The sequence below is a fragment of the Malania oleifera genome, chromosome 8, assembly GCF_029873635.1.
Source record: "Malania oleifera isolate guangnan ecotype guangnan chromosome 8, ASM2987363v1, whole genome shotgun sequence".
Taxonomy (NCBI): domain Eukaryota; kingdom Viridiplantae; phylum Streptophyta; class Magnoliopsida; order Santalales; family Ximeniaceae; genus Malania; species Malania oleifera.
Window position 1 is genome coordinate 93,623,569 of NC_080424.1, and position 20,259 is coordinate 93,643,827.

General features: G+C 35.5%; 1 protein-coding gene and 1 non-coding gene across 5 annotated transcripts; both read right to left on the reverse strand.

Moving 5' to 3' along the window:
• Positions 1 to 1,335: 1,335 nt before the first annotated feature.
• LOC131162335 (F-box/FBD/LRR-repeat protein At1g13570-like) lies at positions 1,336 to 19,162 on the reverse strand. Of its 4 annotated transcripts, XM_058118696.1 has the most exons (7): positions 18,804 to 19,051; positions 18,620 to 18,675; positions 18,316 to 18,375; positions 17,922 to 18,012; positions 2,966 to 3,826; positions 2,414 to 2,569; positions 1,336 to 2,224 (listed from the first exon to the last, which is right to left on the reverse strand). In XM_058118696.1, the coding sequence occupies exons 4-7, from the start codon at positions 17,937 to 17,939 to the stop codon at positions 1,931 to 1,933; spliced, it is 1,329 nt and encodes a 442-aa protein (XP_057974679.1). In that variant the 5' UTR covers positions 17,940 to 18,012; positions 18,316 to 18,375; positions 18,620 to 18,675; positions 18,804 to 19,051; the 3' UTR covers positions 1,336 to 1,930. The 4 variants fall into 4 exon arrangements, with proteins under 4 accessions (XP_057974679.1, XP_057974678.1, XP_057974676.1 ...); XM_058118695.1 differs by lacking the exon at positions 18,620 to 18,675 and having other exon boundaries at positions 18,910 to 19,082; XM_058118693.1 differs by having other exon boundaries at positions 18,316 to 19,162.
• TRNAE-UUC (transfer RNA glutamic acid (anticodon UUC)) lies at positions 19,130 to 19,203 on the reverse strand. Its single transcript has one exon. It is a non-coding gene; the product is annotated as a tRNA-Glu (tRNA).
• Positions 19,204 to 20,259: the final 1,056 nt, after the last annotated feature.

Sequence of the window (20,259 nt, forward strand, 5' to 3'; positions counted from 1 at the left end):
TTATTTTTTACTTTTCTTAGAATCAAACATAAAAAGTAATCCCATTTGTTGTTTGAAAAATATAAAGAAAATAAAAAGAAAAGGAATCCACTTTTTTTTATTTAGTTATTGACGAAAATTAAAAAAAATATTGAACAAATTAACGAATAAATTTTTTCTTCATTTTTATCACATTAAAACACAAATTAAGTGTTCAAAAATCTTAAAAGGATAAAAAGAAAATGGAATATTTAAGATTTTTTAATTTACAAAAAAATTGCATGGATAGTAAATCTCATTGTACTGTCTAGTGAAATTTAAATGACCTACCCAATCGTGTTTTGAAGCGTGTCACTCAAATCTCGTTGAACCATCTAGCGAGATTTGCTTGGAAAAGAAGCTGGTATTGACGCATGGCAAATCTCGCTGGATCGTTCAGCGAGATTACATAAGTATCAAAACGAAAAAAATTTCTCAAATAAACTATTATTTAATATTTTATTATAAAATAAAATTAAAATGAAAAAAAATTCTAAATTGTTGTGTTGAAATCCTTAGGGCAACTCCATTTCTTAAGATATGCAACTTATCTTCATGTTTTATCAATGTATAGACCCATAAAATGCCAATAATATTGTGCCACACGGACACCCAGTCTCGTACGATTCTTCACACCTTGGTTCACATGGCTCTATCCATCCAACTTCTCTCTCTCTCTCTCTCTCTCTCTACATGCGCGTCCATGAACACAAAGATTAGATCAGAATGATTAGATATTTAAGTGAGAATCCAAATCTACAATTTTGTTAATTTGAAGGCTAGTTCTTCTTTTCATTACCTATTCAAAGTAAAAATACATCATTTACTTCAAAGTAAAAGCACTAGAGCTGCAGGAACTAATTTTGCATTTCATTTGAATTACATAGTCCACAGCATAGGCTTCATGGAATAGCTACCCTTTGGAATAGCAATATAGTGTTGTTTGGAGCTAATAGAGTCAAGGGTGTAAATAAGCCAACTTACTTCCAAGCTCCTTAAACTCACTCATCCACTAACTTCACTCAACTAAATTCTATTTAAATTCAAGTCTAGCTCAAATTAGTTAAGAGTTTAGTAATAATATTTGAGCTTCGAGCTTAATCAACCTTCTAATTTTATTTTACATAATATATATTTTATAAATATATTTAATATTATATGCATATTAATTTAAAATCATGTCGAGCTTCAACTTTATGAACTTGCAGCCGAATCCAATTTGAGTTTTAACACTTTCAAAATCAATTGAGTTCCAGTAAAGTTTTGAGCCCAACATTTTTTAGTCCACTTGACTCGACTCGTATATAGACCTACATAGAGTCCCAAAGCTTGAATTAAAATTCATTCAAATTTGGACAAAACCAACGCAACTTTACCTTGAGCTCTATCAAATTCCACATAAATTCAAATTCAAATCCCAACCTCCATGTTTCCAAACACTATTGTTTTTCAAATTCCACAAGCCAGAGATTGCTCTTCATTTTTCTTGATGTTGATAGGGAGCTGGAGAAACTGGAGAAGTTGGTGACCAAACTAACAGAGAAGAAAACTACAGGGTATAAACCTTGCAATGTATCAGCTTTGGTAATAAAGATACTCTATTCCTCTGTTCCTCGTGTGGACACGCGAGCTGTTTCAATGTCGACGGAACTAATTTCTAAAACAGCAGAATGCAAGGCATACCCCATAACTTACACGGAAACCAGATATGAAGAAGCACCACCTCTCTTTGTTTAGGCTTTTGATGCAGATTGCAGCGTCTTGGGCTCTTCTCCAGAACATATTGGAGGTGATGTAATGTAGACTGCAGCGACTTTTCACCTATAGCAATTCAAGTGGATTATCACGCGTAAAGAGCAATAGGGCCCTTATTGATCTGACAAATGCAGATGGCAACTGCAAGAGCAACTAACTATGGGTCCAAGTAAATTATCTCTGCCCGTACAGACGCTCGCCGGAATCGCAGCAACTCTTTCACCAACTCCCATCTTCCATCATTAGACGCAGGCCTAACAGTCAGTTTCTCGAGCACAGGTGATTTTGCAAGAAGAAAATTTATGAAATCCATTAGAGGTCTACAAACAGAAATCCCAACTATTTTCACAAGCCGCAGTTGGTCAAATGAGCAATCCCAGTGGTCATCCTCTGCCCAAAAGTTGGCAGATATTTCACTGAGAACTCCTTCATCTGCAGATTCTGCGCGAGCCTACACACAGTTTCAAAAATAAACATCTCCAAAATTCTCCAACACAGAACCCATATTGATGCATTTTAGAAGTACAAATCCCAATTTGGCAAAAAAAAGTTAATGTATGGTACTGATCAACAGAACATTTGAGTCTACGATTCACAATGTTCAAAAAATTAAGACAATCGCTGGAGTTCAGGAACTTACCAACATCTCTAGCTCCTGTAGATTTGGAGAACTTCTGAAGAGGCAAAGGGCTGTCATATTCTCTCTCCAATTGTTGAAGTCTACGCGTAAAGAAAGATAATTTAGATAAAGGCATGGACTAGGAAGCCTTCTTGGCACATCGCCTGCAGCTAAATACTGAGGGAGAAAAAAGAGAAACAAAACCTCGTAAATAAACATATTAATTGAATGACACGATTCAACTTCCCTTAAAATTTGAATTGTTGGGTCTTACACTGAATAATACTGTCACAGAAATTCATTGGATAATATCAAGAAATCACCAACATCAATGAAGACCCCTCTGCCCAACCCAAAAAGAAAAAAAAGAAGGGCAGTCTGAATGAAATTTTCAAATGCTTTCATTTAAACAAGCCTTTTCCCCCCCTTTTTTAAGAGGGACAGTGGGCTCATTTTAATGCTATTTTAAAAAATAAATTCATTTCAACTCACTTGTATAACTCAATAGATACATTCAATCTTTTCCATGGGGTGTATTAAAATCCCATTAGTGCTAATAGTAAAACTGTTAACCTTCAAAAAATGACTCTGCACCTCAAGCCTTTGAATACCAGGAATGTGACTAAAAAACCTGACCAAATTGTTCGAGTTGCTGCACCTGGGGCTCTGTTCATTCTCATCATCCAAGTAAATAACCTCCTCATACAAACCAATGGAAATTATAGTCAGAAGGTGTGTATTCTTGAAACTGACGTCTTCAAAAACACCTCCAATATCAAAGAATTGGAGATTTGGAGCATGAATGTTAAGATGTGTGAAACCATCAAAGTTCATCAATGTTAATCTCTCAAGCAGAGGACAGCCAGAAATAAGATTTTGGAAAACATCTTGGTCCAAGGTAACATGCTGAAGATCAAGGCTTTTCAAACTTCTGAATCCTCCAAATACCGAAGGAGGTCGTAGCCAACAATTAAATACCTCTAAATGAATCAAGTTTTGGCAAGAGTATAAACAAGAAGGCATCTTATAGCGGGGACCCTTCCAAATTTCAAGTATGAATTCTTTAATGGAGTTCCTTGATAGATAAAGAATCCATCTGTCTATGTCAGTAATTGCTAAAAGATCTCTATGAGAGAGCTTGAACTTGCTTATTGGGCCCGTGTGCAATAAAAGAACATGATCAACAATGTTCACAAGATTATTCTTTAAGAGTGCTTGATCTTGGGAAGATACCGAGAGACACTGATTATCAAAAACAACGTCTGGAAGCGTAACCCATTTGTACCTCCACTTGCTAGACAAGACACTCATCCTGACAGCTTCCCTAATTGGCAACTGCGACAAAATTTTGTCTATAACATGCCCAGGTAAGTTGCTGATTCTGTCTTGCTCCTGATCCATTTTGCCAGGGTACTTGGGCGGTTCTCTTTGCTTCTGAAAAGTTCAAGGATTACAAAGAATTACAATAATAAAGAAGAAGAAGAAGAAGAAAAAGAAGAAGAATTCACAAGGTATAAGGTTATGCACGCAAGTTTATCAAACATGCACTCACCCTATGTTTCAATGGATTACATTTTTATGTAAAACAAAATGAAAATGCTTGAGCATTAAATACTTCATCGATCATAGGGGTGAGAATAATATTTGGGGATGTTGCTCCTTAATTGTTTATTGTAGGTGTATCACAAGAACGAAATTTATGACTGACAACCCATATTACATAACAATGTTAATTTTTTATGTCCACAGATTGAAATACAAAAACAACCATTATGTAACTGAAGAAGTAAATTAATATAATCTTGCCTTCAAGGAACCAAGTGGGTAAGGGAGAAAGTTAGAGAAATTAAAAAATCAGGATTTGAACTTTGGTACATTGGAAAAGAAAAACATAAGAATGGGCAATTGTGGATCCAAAATTATATAGTGAGGGCCAAGGCTCATGCATAATGCATTAATTTTTTTTAGAAAATTTAATTTTTACAATTATTCAGTTATAATCATAAACTAACACATTATAAATTTAGAAGAAATGGTGTGTTTAATATGACAAGAATAATGTTTTAGGTTCACCTCAAATTAGGGCTCACAATACAAAATTTTGCAAAATTTTCACAACATGTTGAAAGAAATCTAGAAATCTAGAAATCTTGTGTCAAATAAGGATCTTAACCATAAAAATATGAAATTATGGAAAAAATAAAAATTTAGGCTTCACCTCAAATTAAGGCTCGTACACTGGAAAAGAAAAGCATAAGAATGGGCAATTGTGGATCCAAGACCTACAATTAGTGGGGGCCAAGGCTCATGCAATCATGCATTAATTTTTTTTTTTTTATAAGATTTAAGTTTTTACAATTATTCATTCATAAGCATAAACTAACACATAATCAATTTCAGTGTTTTAAAAAGCTCAATGAGGCTCCCCTCAAGGCAAGACATGCAAAAAACACCTTGAAGCTCAATCTAAAATACCAAATTCCAAAAAGGCTAACGCATTACATGCTGAGGCTTACGCATTTTTACAAAAAAAAAATGCCTTTTGCACCTTTTCAATCGAAGCTTACACATTTTGTGATTTTATTTTTATATTATATTTGTGATTTTATTAATTTTTACTTTATATTAAATATATATATAATTTATTAACATATTTTTATTTTTATTTTTAAATCTCAAAAGGCTTACGCATCAACGCCTTAAGGCTTATGCCTCACCTCTTGAGTGTTAAAACGCCTCACCTTATGCCTTCACCTTTTAAAACATTGATCAATTTAGAAGAAATGGTGTGTTTAATATGACAAGAATAACATTTTAGGTTCACTTCAAATTAGGGCTCACAATACTCTAAAAAATTTTGCAAAATTTTCAGGACATACTAGAAGAAATCTAGGAATCTTGTGTCAAAAATAAAAATTTAGGATTCACCTCAAATTAAGGCTCGTAACAAAACAACGCAAGTTGAACTAGCCCCTAAAATCTTGTTCATTAGGACTTAGGCCCCATGTTGAGCAAATGCAATCTCAAAAAAGTTTGTTGGTCAAAGCCTATTACATGTATATTATATAGGATTTTTTTGTAAATTGAGCAAGGGCTATGGCCCACACTCACTTGAATATAGATTTGCCCATGAGAATGGGGTAGGAATCATTGTACACAAAGACATAAAAACTAAGTGTTAGATGTTAAAAAGTAGGGGATATATTAGCATAGATGTAAATAATCTTGTAAAGCACCATAATGCAGCACTGTAACCGTAGGAACCTTTTTTCTGTTATTCTCTCCAATTATGTAACAAACTGTGATTCCATTTTACTTGTATAAAAACATGAGAAATATCAATGAAAATACAGAGAACATTTCAGCCAAATAGGTTTTTGATATGGTATCAGAGCATTCCAGACCTCAGTCTCAAAAACGGCTGACACCTCTGCTGCAAATGTCTCATCCCCTGCACCTTCCTTCTTGCATGTCGTAACCAGCAAGCCCATTACCGAAAACTTTCCCCTCTGGAAAGGTCAGGTCAGTGCCTATCTCCGTGGCCAAGACTTATACCAATATGTCAATGGCACCCTCCCTTCTCCTCCTCAATTTATCCCTAACCAACCCACTGTTAACCCTAGTACTCTGCCTGGATGAAGACAGACCAGCTGTTGCTGAGCATTCTGTTTTCTTCCATATCAGAATCAGTCCTGCACCATGTTCTCTCATCTACAACTTCACATGAACTTTGGAGCTCTCTTGACTCCCTTTTTACCTCTAAATCCCAAGCCCAACAATTCCAAGTTCGTTTTCAATTAGCTAACCATGCTCGAGGTGAGCTCTCCATCACAGATTTCTTTTCCAAGGTACGAGCACTAGCCGATATCTTAGCCTCAACTGGAAGTCCTCTTCCTGACCAGGACTTTGTCACATACTTGCTCACCAGGCTTGGTCCCCCATATGAATCCTTCGTGACCTCCATTACCACGACCATGTCCCCCGATGAACCTTCGGTGAATGTCACAACAACCAGAGGTCATGACCAACGTGGTTGAGGCTACTCAAGAGGAGGCAAATCTGGCAGAAATGGCAATACCAGAGGACACTCAAACTCCTATAACATAGGAGGTCGCAGTGGCAGCTACCCCAATCCACCCTCGTATACCTACCCTCCACCCCCAAACACTCGCCCAACCTGTCAAGTGTGTGGTAAGCCTGGCCATGTAGCACAACAATGTCAGCACCGTTTAAACCATTCCTACCAATATGAGGCTCCTCCATCCTTTTCAGCCAATTTCACAAACACCTATCAACCATCCCCTACCTACCCAGACACCACCTAGTACCCTGACTCAGCCGCAACCTACCACATCACAAACAACCTTGATAACCTCAATCTCTCCTCCCAAACCTATACCGACGGTGATCATGTTCGAGCAGGCTATGGGACTGCACTATCCATCCAAAATATCGGTGACTCTAACATTTCTCTCTTCTTCTTCTTCATTTACTCTAAATAAATTGCTCCATGTTCCTCCAATCACTAAAATCATGTCTCCGTTTGTAAATTCTGCTCTGATAATAATTGTTTCTTTGAATTTCACTCCTCTTTTTTCTCTGTGAAGGACACTATGACAAGGAAACTCCTCAACAGTCCCAGCATTAACGATCTCTACGTTTTTCCACCTGCGCCGGCGCTCTCTTCTTCCCCTTCCACGCGCGTCGGCGAAAAGGCCTCCACTGCTCAATGGCATCGTCATTTAGGTCACTCCTCTCTTTAGCTTGTGTCTCATATTTTGCATCAACACAGTTTGATCTCTGGTCACACAGACCATTCTTATGTCTGCTCAGATTGCCCCTTGGCCAAAAGTCACCAACAACCCTTTTTCTCAAATTGGGCCCAAACCTCCAAGCCACTTGAACTCACATGTGCTGATGTTTGGGGCCCAACACCGTATTTTTCTAGAAATGGTTTTCAATTTTACTTATCTCTTGTTGATCAATATACTCGGTTCTATTGGTTTTTCCCTATCAAACTTAAATCTGATGTTTTTCATGTTTTCACTAATTTCTTACCCTATGTTGAATGTCTATTCAATTCCAAATTAATTTCTATTCAAACGGATGGTGGTGGCGAATTCAGGTCACTCACTCCCTTTTGCCAAAAACTTGGCATCACACATCAATTAACATGCCCACATACCCATGAACAAAATGGACTTGTGGAACACAAGCATAGACATATTGTTGAAACCAGACTTGCCTTAATGGCATATGCAAAATTACCATACAAATATTGGGCCAATGCTTTTGAAACCGTCGTTTACCTCATAAATCGTCTTCCCTCTCTACTTTAAACAATAAATCTCCCTAATTCCGGACTACAAATTTCTCAAAGTGTTTGGGTGAGAATGTTGGCCTAATCTTCGGGCTTATAATAATCACAAAATGCATTTTAGATCCAAATCTTGTCTATTGCTGGGCTACAGCCCATCACATAAAGGCTATAAATGTTTGGACCTCTCCTCAAATAGACTTTATGTCTCCAAGGATGTCTTATTCAATGAGGCCTCTTTTCCGCATGCACAACTCTCGGCCCAACCCACTTTACCTCCTACTCAATCATCCGACGCTCTCCTTCCTCTCATTACTCCCTCTATTTTGGGCCCAGGCCCAAACCTCTCAACCTCATTCAATCAGGCCCCTTCCCCCTCCAACCCATCACCCATCTTACCCACTCCTACGTCTTCTCCCTTGAATCAATCCCCAAATCCAACAACTAACACTAATCTCATTCCTCCAAATCGCACTTCACACCCCAATCTCATTCCTCCAAGGTCTCCTATCATCACCAGAGCCCATACCCACTCGTCTCGTCCCCGTATTCTCACCGATGGTACAGTTCCTTATCCTGCTCGACACTGTCTCACCACTAAAACCACCTTTACTGAAACCCCTCTAAGCTACTCTGCGGCTTCCAAGCTTCCAGAATGGTGCTCTACCATGAATGACGAGTACAATGCTCTCATTCAAAACCGCACTTGGACCTTGGTTCCTTCTAACCCCTCTTGTAATATCCTTTGTTGCAGGTGGATTTATCAGAAAAAATATAACTCAGATGGCTCGATTCAACGGCAAAAAGCACACCTGGTCACTAAGGGATACCATCAAAGAGAAATGGTCAATTATCATGACACCTTCAGTCCCGTTATTAAAGCTCCCACCATCCGATTGATCTTATCGCTTGCTGTAGCTCAAAGATGGTCCATGCGCCAAATCGACGTTCAAAACGCTTTTCTTCACAGCAATTTGAACGATACTATTTATATGCACCAACCTCAAGGCTTTATTGATCCCCCCTGCATCCTCAATATGTGTGCAAATTGGAGAAGGCATTGTTAGGGCTCAAACAGGCCCCACGAGCGTGGTTTGCTCAGTTGAGCTCATGGCTCCTTGGGTATGGTTTCATTGCTTCCAAAGTTGATCCATCATTATTCATTCTTGCTCATGGTGATATCAAAATCTATTTGCAAATTTACGTAGACGATATTGTTATCACTTCATCACATGACACTGCTATTGATTCCTTAATTGCTGCCTTAAGTCAAGCGTTTCTTGTTTAGGACCTAGGCCAGTTGTCTTATTTTCTAGGTTTGGAGATAAATTATCTAAAAGATGGTGTTTTGCTCGCTCAACGGAAATACATTAAGTACTTGCTACATCATAGCAAAATGTTGAATGCCAAAACCATGTCCTTGCCCATGGCAGCCTCTTTAAAACTGTCATCCTTTGATTCTCCTTCTTTTGATGATCCAACTCTTTTTAGAAGCACTGTTGGAGCACTTCAATACTTGTCCCACACTCGGCCAGACATTACTTTTTTAGTGAATAAATTATGTCAATTCATGCATGATCCCAAAGTATGCCATTGGAGTGCTGTAAAAAGAATTTTGAGGTACCTGAGGGAAACTATTAATCATGGTATCTTGTTTCCTTTCAAAACCTCCTTGACCCTTCAAACCTATTCTGATGTCGATTGGGCTGGATGCCCTGATGACAGAAAATCAACTGGTGGATATTGCATTTTTCTTGGCAACCATTTGATTTCATGGAGTTCCAAAAAGCAGAAAACAGTTGCTAGATCGAGCACAGAAGTCGAGTACAACTCCATTTCCACTGCTGCAGCTGAGACAATCTGGTTACAAATAGTACTGCGTGAGCTACAGATTTCTCTCTCACATGCTCCAACCTTACGGTGTGACAACATTGGAGCAACCTACCTTGCAGCCAACCCAGTTTACCACTCTTAGACAAAACACATGGACATCAACTTTCATTTTGTCCATGACTAAGTGGAACCAAAATCATTGACAGTTTCATTTCTCAGCTCAAGGGACCAAATTGCGGATATTTTCACCAAGACTTTGGTCTTTGAAAAATTCTTTCATTTTCGGTTGAGTCTCAATGTTCTTGACACACTATTGGACTCGAGGGGGCGTATTAGCATAGATGCAAATAATACTTGTAAAGCACCATAATGCAGCACTGTAACTGTAGGAACCTTTTTTTCTGTTATTCTCTCCAATTATGTAACAAACTTTGATTCCATTTTACTTGTATAAATACATGAGAAATATCAATGAAAATACAGAGAACATTTCAGCCAAATAGGTTTTTGATAGGATAGAATCGTAAAAATTAAGATGGTCTTAGGTCAAAAAGATAATAAATATCATCAGTATTTATGCTCCTCAAATAGGTTTAGCAGAAACCTTAAAAGATAATTTTAGAAAAATATGGATGATATTATACAAGGGGGATACTAGGTATCGAGAAAATGTTCATAGGATTTTATTAGAATGGACACAATAAAAAGCACAAAAAAGTTTACAACAGGATGCATGGACAATGTGGATAGAAGACAAAAAAAAAAGAGTCCGATGATATGATTTTAGACTTCAACATGTCATATGATCTTATTACAATGAATGCATGCTTTAAGAAAAGAGAGCACTTAATCACGTTAAAGAATGGACAAAATAAAAGTTAAAATAGATTTCTTCTTAACTAGAAGGATAAATCATTTATCATGTAAAGATTCTAAAATTATCCTAGACAAAAGTTCAACCATGCAAGAGTGGTGTTCAATATAGATATTAAAAATGGAAGAGAAAAGGGTAACAATAATCAATTCTCAGTGGTGGAATCTAAAGCGAGAATTATAATCAAATTTAAAGATAAAATTATCAAAGAGGATGATTGCACAAGTAGTCAAACACGCTAGGCGCACCGAGGCGGAAAGGGCACTAGACCCTACACGCAAGGCACAAGTCCAAGGTGCATACCTTACAAAGATGAGGCACACATTTATTAAAATTGTCTGCAAAATTGCCTATGTAATAAATTCTTGATTGAAAATGCATTAACACTATTATTTGAATTTAAAATATAAAAAATACTCAATACAAGAGCATAAATGATTAATTTAACACAAATTCTCAATAATATGCAGTAGTCATGCCAAAAGTTCCAGAAAATAGAAGTAGAAATAAACAACAGGAAACCAAAACAAACAAAACTAGATAAATAAATAAACAAAAAACAAAAAACAAAAACTAAGGATAACAAGTATTGTTGTTGTTTTCTCTTTCCTATTTTTGTTTATATGCAATGAAGAAACAAACTACAAAAACATGTTTGTTTATGCTGTCATTTTATGTTTTTATCGTTAGTTTTCATCTTAGGCGCAATGGTAAGGTTGTCTCCGTGTTACTAGGAGGTCATGAGTTCGAGGCGTGGAAATAACCTCTTGCAAAAATGCAAGGTAAGGCTGCGTACTATAAACCCATTGTGGTCCGCCCTTTTCCCAGACCCTGCATATGCGGGAGCTTTGTGCACTGGGCTACCTTTTTTTTTTTATTGTTAGTTTTCATTTGTTTACGAAAAAACTAAAAACTTGATTTTATGGTTTTCAGTTATTTTGGCAACCCATTGCCAAAAATTTAATATCCATAAATATTTCTTTTCAATTAAATCATTCATTTTATACACTTAAAAATTAAAATTAAAACAAAATGATCATATAAATTTAAACATAATTAAAATAAAAATATACATAAAGTCCTAAATTTTTTAAAAATAATAATAAAGCCAATTATATAATATTTTTATTGTAAAGTAACTTTTTAAAGTATAATAATTAAGTAAAATAATTATAATAATTTTTTATTTTTATTATAGTATTTTTAATGTGTATTATTCTGAAATTTTATTATTTTAATCATATTTTTAAAATATTATTTGATTTAAAGACAAAAAGGAGCATTTTTTAATTAAGTTTTAAATTTGTTTAAGTTATATAAATATTAACTAAACAGATTGTTAGTTTCTGATTTTTAATTTCTCTTTCTAGTTTTTGGTTTTCATTTCTAGTTTTCGTTTCTGTAATTTTTGGCAGTGATACCAAACAATCCCTAAACAAACTATAAAAAAAAAAACATAAACAAAACAAAAGCAGCAGCAGTGCAGCTCTGACTGAGATGTCAGAAATTCCAGATAAATGCCAAGGAAAAAAAATGCTTACAGCTCGATTTCCAAATAATACAGGAAACAAAAAGGAAAAAAAGTGGGGGAAAGGAACATTTTTTTTTAAGGGGGGGGGAGGGGGGTGTGTCATAGCACTGACTGAGAGCAACACAGCAGGCCAGAAGAATAAAATGACAAAGAAGAGGTCTGAGGGCAGCTGAGCAGCCGTGTCATGAAAAAGTAGCAGAAATTCCATAAAAACAGGGGGAAATAATAATAAAGAAAAAAGGGATCACAGCAGCCCTAACTGATAGCACAGAGCAGCAGAAACCCTGATTTAGTGATTTTGGTCAAACAAGAAGAAGAAAGAAAGAAGGAAGAAAAAAAGAGGAGAGAAGACCTAGTTGATCAAGATGAAGATAAAGAAAATACTGTGAGTTGACCTTTAATTAAAGCATGAGAGTTGGTCTTCAGAATCTAGGGTTGGCCTTTGATTGAAGCTCTGCCTGTATCATGAGATGCTGTATTTTTATTTATTCTTTTGAGAGAATGTTATCTTGCTGAGAACCAAAAGATATTACACGCAAGATAAAATAACATACTATACTGCATTTTTCACCTTTTTTTTATAATCACGCACAAATCAGATGGCTGAGATTAAGAGAGAAGGGAAACAAAAACAAAGAATAAAGTAAATATGCGAGTGATATGCCTCAGTGCACCTTGCTGTGCCTCTTAAGGGTCACTTTGCCTCAACCCCTATGAAGCAGAAGCCTCATCACCTCAATGCGCCTCTTGCTACCATGGGTTGGACACAGAAAATAGTGTAGACACAAACACTCTTAGGAGTAGGATAGATCAATGTTTTAAAAGGAGAAGGAATAAGGTGAGGCGTAAGCATTTTGGGACTGAATATTTTTGAATAATTAATAAATAAAATCAATTTATATATAGTAAAAAAATGAGAAAATTTTAAGAATAATGGAGAAAAAAAATAAAAACATAATTTTTAGATATCATATAGGCCAATTTAGCTAACAAACACAAACAATACACGTTAAAAAATAAGCTTGAGCCTCCACTCGTCGGACAGAGACGAGAAGCTTGGAGGAATCTTCAGAGGCAATCATGGAGTCGTCAGAGACGGACGAGAAGCTAGTACGAATCGTTAGAGGCAGTTGTCAAGTCGTCAGAGAAGGAGAAGAAGCTTCGTCGAGAGAGGAATTGTCGAGGGAAGAGAAGATTCGCTGTAGGAATCGTTGAGAGCGGAGAAGATTGGAGGCTTTGTCGAGGAGAAGACGTCGTTGGAGGCTTCGTCGAGAGAGCAGAATCTTCGTCGAGAGAAGAAGCTTTGTTAAAGAGAGGGAGGAAAGGGTCTTCGATTCAGAGTTCTGGATTTTTTTTTTAAAAAAATTTATGTTTTAAATCAAGCGACCCATAATGCGTACGCCTTTACATTTGACGTGTAAAAGGCGATTATTTACACCTGAGGCATATGCCTTCTCCCCTAAGGCATACGCTCTTTTGGATTTTCGCATTTCCACTTACGCCTTAGGGCATTTTAAACCCAACTCAAGAACGCCTTTTAAAACACCGGGATAGATAGCTCTATTTAAAGGATAGCAAAATAGATTTCAAGTGAATCTAGATGGAAATTATTCGCTAGTAAAGAAAGTAGATGATGGGATCAAGATGTCCAAAAAGCGGTTAAAAAATAGGGGGTGCAAACACAGCAAAAGTATAGAAATATGGAAAACTTTGAAACGTATAAAGAGGCAAGAAAAGATGCCAAGAAAAGATCGTTGCTCATTAGTGAAGCTAAATAGAGAGCATATAATAATATATATGGTAGATTAGATTCAAATGAAGGGGTAAGTGACATATTTAAACTTGCTAGTGGGGGAAAAAAAAAAGCAAGGACTAAGTTACGTAAAATGTATAAAAAAGGAGGATGATAGTGTCTTAGTGGAAAAGTTACTTTAATAAGCTATTTAATGAAAACCAAGTATAAGACTTAAACTTAGAATTGATAAATGAGGACAAGGCTAAAGATTTGATATTTATCAGCAAATTAGGGTTAGTAAAGTTTGCATTAAAAAAAAATGAACAGGGAAAAGCTATAAGACCATATGACATCCCAATTGAAATTTGGAAATGCCTAGGTGATAACAAATTATACGATTAACTAATTTATTGAACAAAATTATAAAACTAAGAGAATAGCAGCTGAATGTAGAAAAATCATTTTAATACTTATATACAAAAAAAAGGAGATAATCAAACTTATAACTCATACAATGAAACAATGGCAAAGGGTAATTTAATTTCACGAAGACTTAGGTTAGAAGCAAGGGTCTCAAAAAATCAATTCAGTTTTATGCCTAGGAGAATGACTCCAGGAGTTATATATCTTTTAAGAAGATTAATGAAAAAGTTCAGAGAAAAAAGGGGACTTGCATATGGTTTTATTGACTTGGAAAAAGTCATAGGATACCTAGGGAAATCCTATGGTGGGTTTTAAAAAAAAAAAAGGGTGTGTAGTTGGTATATTGATGTCATTAAGGATACATATGATAGAAAAATTACTAGCATTGGGACTATTAAGTGGACAGGAATTCAAATCAAAATAGGTGGACAAGGATTTCTTTTGAGCACCTGTCTTTTTGCACTAGTGACAGATGAACTTACTAAAAGTATACAAAATGAGGTTCCATGGTGTATGCTGTTTGTAAATGATGTTATCTTGATTGATGAAACTAGGAGCGAAGTAGAATATAAGTTAGAATCATGGAGAGAAGCTTTAGAATCTACAAGTCTTTGGATCAAATATATGAAATGTAATTTTAGTCATGTTAGAAGGAATATTGGCGAAAAGATTAAACTTGATGGGAAATTAGTAGGCTACTAGACTTGATACCTTTGATATATTATGCAAACCGAAAGAGAAATTGAAGAATATGTAATGCATAGAGTTGTAAAATGGAGAAGAGTTCTGGACGTGTTGCGTGATCATGGAAAACCCTTAAAATTAAAAGAATGATTTTGTAGAATGGCTATAAGACTAGCTTTGGTATATGGAACAGAATGTTGGGCAACTACCAAACAATGTATCCAAAACTTAAAAAGTTTCTAAAATGAGAATGCTAAGGTGGATGAGTGGATGAACATATTCAGGGTAAGTTAGGCATAGCACCAATATAAGAGAGGGGAGGGGTCAATCATCTATATGTAGGCCAAATAGTGCACTAATGAGGAGTGAGCTAGTTATTGTTAGTGGAAGTAGATGGGTTAAGGATAGACCTAAAACAATTTGGAATGAAATAGTGAGAAAAAATTTAATAGCTCTTAAAAATTGTTGGAGAAAATTGCCCAAGATAAAATAAATTGGCAAAAAGAGATTTACACAATCAACCCCACCTAATAAGACTTAAGGCTTGGTTTATGGTTGTTGTTGTTTTAATGTATTATGTAACTAATGAAAGTACATTCAACTCAAAAAGAACATCTCTGCAAATTGAGATAACAAAACAATATTATGCCACGTAATTTAAGTGATGATGTGTTGCAAATTTCATTATTATCTTATCTACCTAAAATCAACAAGGAACAACATCCTCAAATATGAGTCTCTACCCTATGGCCAATGAGGTATTTATGTTCAAGCATTTTTATATTGCTCTTGATAAAATTGTCATATAAATCAAAAAATAAAATATATTATGCTAAACAAGTTTTATTGGTTTAATCATGCTGTCTTACTATTGGAAAAAAAATAGAAAATATAAAATAATAATGTTTAGGAAGAAAAAACAATTAAATAATTTAACTTGTAATTCGATGTTAGCTAAAAAAGAAAATCTTTCAAAAAGTTCGCTTTCCAAACAGTAACAGTAATAGCAAATCAAGTGATTCTTGGAAACTGATGTGTGGAAGGCACCCAACCATTAGATCCAAAGACTCAAAAGCATAGTTTTAAATCAGGGTAGCAGGTAACGTAATGTAACAGTAACGGGTGTAATGGGAAGCCGGAGTAAAGAATGTTAGATGACGGGAAGCGGGTGTAACAACCATGAATTTTTTTCAAGCACACACAACCTTGTGCATATTAGTGTATTTGCATATTTTAAGCTCTTAACCCTTCATAAAGAGTTTTAGTGTGTTTTGGATCCTTTAGTTCAACTAACTAAGTTGTTTGGTAAGGACAATAAGTTTACATTTGTTTTAAACCCCCATTAACAAAAAAATTACGTGTGTATTTATACTCCTTATTGATCTTATGCATAATAAATTCTTATTTTTGCTAACTTAATTAATAAAAAAAATACATTATACACTCGATTAATCTATTAGGCACATAAGGCATACAAATAATACAAATATACAATAACTAGAAAAGAGGAAGGTAGAAGAGGAAGAGTGACTTAGTTACTGTGGAGGGCAGTAGAAGGGGTAGTGGTAGACCTAAAATAACTTGGGAGGAGATAGTGAGTAAGGATCTAATATCCATGAATCTATCAAAAGAACTGGTCCATGATCGCATAAATTGGCGGAAAAGGATTCATATAGCCGACCCCATCTAGTGGGACTAAGGCTTGGTTTTGTTGTTGTTGTTTGTTTATCAAAATAAAATATTTTCCTAACATGTTAGTATTTTCAAATTGTTACTTAATGCATCTTTTGTGAGTATTTACAAAAATAGTAAATACATTATCATCCACATAGTATATTGAGAATTATTTATGAAAGTGGGGGAAAAAACAGAAGTGAGAAGAAAAAGTAAAAAATAAAATAATTTTTTTGGGCGTAAAAAGCCCTATCGTAGTTACATAATGGTCGTAGCGGCCTTTACGTAATGGTCGCAGTCCGTAACAGCGACTACATTTGTGATTTTTCTTCCCAACAATTTCGCAGTGTGTAACAGCATCGAGAACCCAAAAAAACTGTTACATAACGTCGTTATGTAATGGTTGCGACCATTATTTAAAACCATGCTCGCCTGCCAGCTCCCTAACTGCCTTTTGTAACAATTACAATCCTCTAAGGCAGTACATTGGTTAAATATCATAAGCACAGCACATGCACGTTTGGCATCCGCTCACAAGAAAAATCTCCTTCAGTGACTAAAAGTCTCAGTGTGTTTGCATGAGAGAGAGAGAGAGAGAGAATAGAAAAACCTTTAGCATGTCGATTGGCCAATTATCTCATGTTGCAAGTCCTATCATAAATCTCAGAATTTAAAGAAGAGATGAATAATGAATTTAAAGTCAAGCTACCTTGTGGTGCTAGTCACATCAAATGTAAGCACAATGTGTACTAGAATAGAAAGACTAGCACAGGTATCAGAAGCATAACCCTTAATAACTTTTAATGAATGATGGCTAAGACCTTCTACCTAAGATGAAACCAAGAATCATTTTGGTTTACCTTTTATATGCACTAAAAGGATGGACAAATAAATAAGAGAGAGACAAAGAGAGCACAACATTTTGTTTAGATAGCTGGAAGGCCACCAAACGGAAGTGAGAATCGCACCAGGCAGATATTTCTGCTTTTTATTGACTCGGGCAACAATAAATCTACTACTTTTCACACAGGCATGCAATTGCAGCTTGAGGATCATGCAAAGGGAATGTACAACGCAGCTAACATTACGGTTGGGAGTAGACACACATTTTCCCCTGTTACTGCTGAATCTAAAACCAATTCGAAAATCTTTCTATTGATTAAAACAGGGGCTGAAAATTAAAAGGGCGATAGGATTCAAAACACAAATTGGGTATCAAGCCTAGATGATTTTTACATTCACAATTCTGGTCTCTAAGAGACACATAGGACCAAAATTGGCTGGATAAGACAAGTAGAAATTTGCATTCATAAACAAAACATCTAAGAAAAGTGCAAAGGAATATACCATGTACTTAAAATAACCTTAGTGACACAGATTGCCAATTTGTTGTTGAAAATGGATTTGAAGATTAAAAAATTGAAATCATCTTTCACATGTAGAGAGGCTCAAACTTACCATATTACTTCTGTCCATCTATCAAGAAATTCAAGGCCCTTGAGTACTCAAGAAGATAGTGAAACTTTCAATGATTTCAACTAGTGAAAATCTGATACAAAAAATAGTGAAGATTAATTATGCATTGTAATACCAAGGGAGGTATAAACATTAAAACCTTGAACTTCTAGGTAAAGCTGAATAAAAAGTAATATCAATAATGAAAATAGCTATGTACTATGATCCCAAATGGAGGTATAAACATCAAAAGCTTCAATTACTACAACAAATATAAAAAATAAAAGATCAAATAAATTTAGAATTTTAAAGCTGATCAAGAAATCTAATAAAAACAAAAATAAACAATACTCAAAGGGGAACAGGAATCTTTTAATTTGGATTAGTGTGCACCAACCTCCAAGGCATGCACAAGCAAGCATCTAAAAAGAAAGTTGGGAATTGCCAATGTGTCGCCCTGTCAAGATTGTAAACATGCTCAAGCAGATTCAGATAGGCGTGTAAAGAAATTTAATGGCAATTATTTAAAGATGATCATCAGCAACCTCGAGAATTCCATGACATCATATACTCATTTCCCAAGATACAGTTTTCAATGGCCAAACAATCACCAATTTCTGAATCCTACAGGATACTTTCATACAAAAGCGATTCAAAAGTGAAGCAGCGTATTTTATCACATTTGTCAAAAGCCCTAGTACCAGGATAGTCAAAGCGTAGCTATGGTAGGAGTCCTGACTAACTGCGCATGCACTGCCTGCATTAGCCTCTCGAACCACAGTGATTAGCCAAGTCAGAACAAAGTAGCAATCAAACGGAATTACCCAACTACATTTTAATCGCATATACAGGCTTAAAACGAACACGAGCACATGTTCATCGTACCCTCATGGACAATTTTGAAGCCCTAATTTGGGAAAAAGATCCATCTATTCGAACCTTTCGCACAATATGATCATCAACAACAAAATATAAACTTAAGTGACATTACTTGCAGCATCAACGGTGCGCTAGTTTCCCCAGTTGAAGCGTTCGATCAGAGCTGCATTAAGCAGAAGCAGGACAGGAATTAAGGAGAGAGAGAGAGACCCTCAAAATTGAAAAAGAAGACGAGGGGCATGTCAGGTAGCAGAACTTCCTAAAGTCGAAAAGATGCTGACTAACAAGATGGAAGTAAGTGATATTCAAAAGCATATTTCATGTTTGCATGATTCCATTGCCGGGATTTGAACCCGGGTCGCCTGGGTGAAAGCCAGGTATCCTAACCGGACTAGACGACAATGGACTTGTTCTGTCGTGCTTTGCGGATTAAATTTATAGCTTTTTAACTGCTTCCCTAATTATTAGAAAACCTTCCCAGCTTACAACTTAATAATAAAATAATATGATAGCTGTAAAAAGAGAGAGAGAACTATACGTTAAATAAATAAATCAACATAAAATTTGTAAATATGATATGCAAGAGACTTAATGAATGAAATATCTAAGAGATAGAAAACATAAACTATCAATACAATAAAAATAATAATATCATATGTATACTTTGTTTCCCAATATGGTATTATGTACTTGTATATTATCTTTAAATAAATATATATATATATATATATTTATATAATATGTTTGATACATCAAAATGAAATAAAATTATACATAATATAATCAATTTATTACTTGATTTCGTCATACTTACCATTCAAATTTTTATTTTTTCATTCCTATTCCATATAGTTTACGAAACCAATTATGCATGACCATAGTGTTTGACATCTACTTAATAGTTTAGAAAAAAAATTATATATCACCCAACATATGAATTCGATGGGGATTAAAATGTCTTACCTATTTTCTTTACTGACATGATGACATGAAAGACTTTCAGATGCCCACTATCATTAAATCTGTTTTGTGGTAACACATGAATTTATTCGAAGACTGCATGAAAACTTTCAGTACAAGAAGACCTCGAGGGAATTATTGAAGCAAGAAGACCCATGTGAGCCCCACACAGCTTGTGGGCCCCACATGGCTTCATGGGGCCTTACACGGATTTGGGCCTCCATTTGGTCACATGCTTGAGTCTCCAATTTAATTTGTATAAATCAAGCTTGCGTGTGTGCTTAGCAAGTTGGAGAGTGTTTATTATGTTAGGAGTTAGTGAGTCTATTTAATATGTCATGCTTTGTTCTCATACTTTGTCCCCCCTAATGTTTTGTTTGTTGGGAAAGTAACAAAACAACTAGCACAGCGGATAAATATTTCCCAAAAATTAAATCTGCGACGAGCAAAATAACCAACCAACAATAATAATAAATCGCACACCACAAAATGAATACCACGA

Bases quoted from the DNA above. Each gene is read 5' to 3' on its own strand.
- LOC131162335 (XM_058118693.1), bottom strand. The intron at 2,570-2,965 runs GTTAACAGTTTT...TTTCTCCCTCAG, and splicing joins TGCAGAGTCATTTTTTGAAG to TATTTAGCTGCAGGCGATGT. The intron at 2,225-2,413 runs GTAAGTTCCTGA...AACTGTGTGTAG, and splicing joins TACAGGAGCTAGAGATGTTG to GCTCGCGCAGAATCTGCAGA.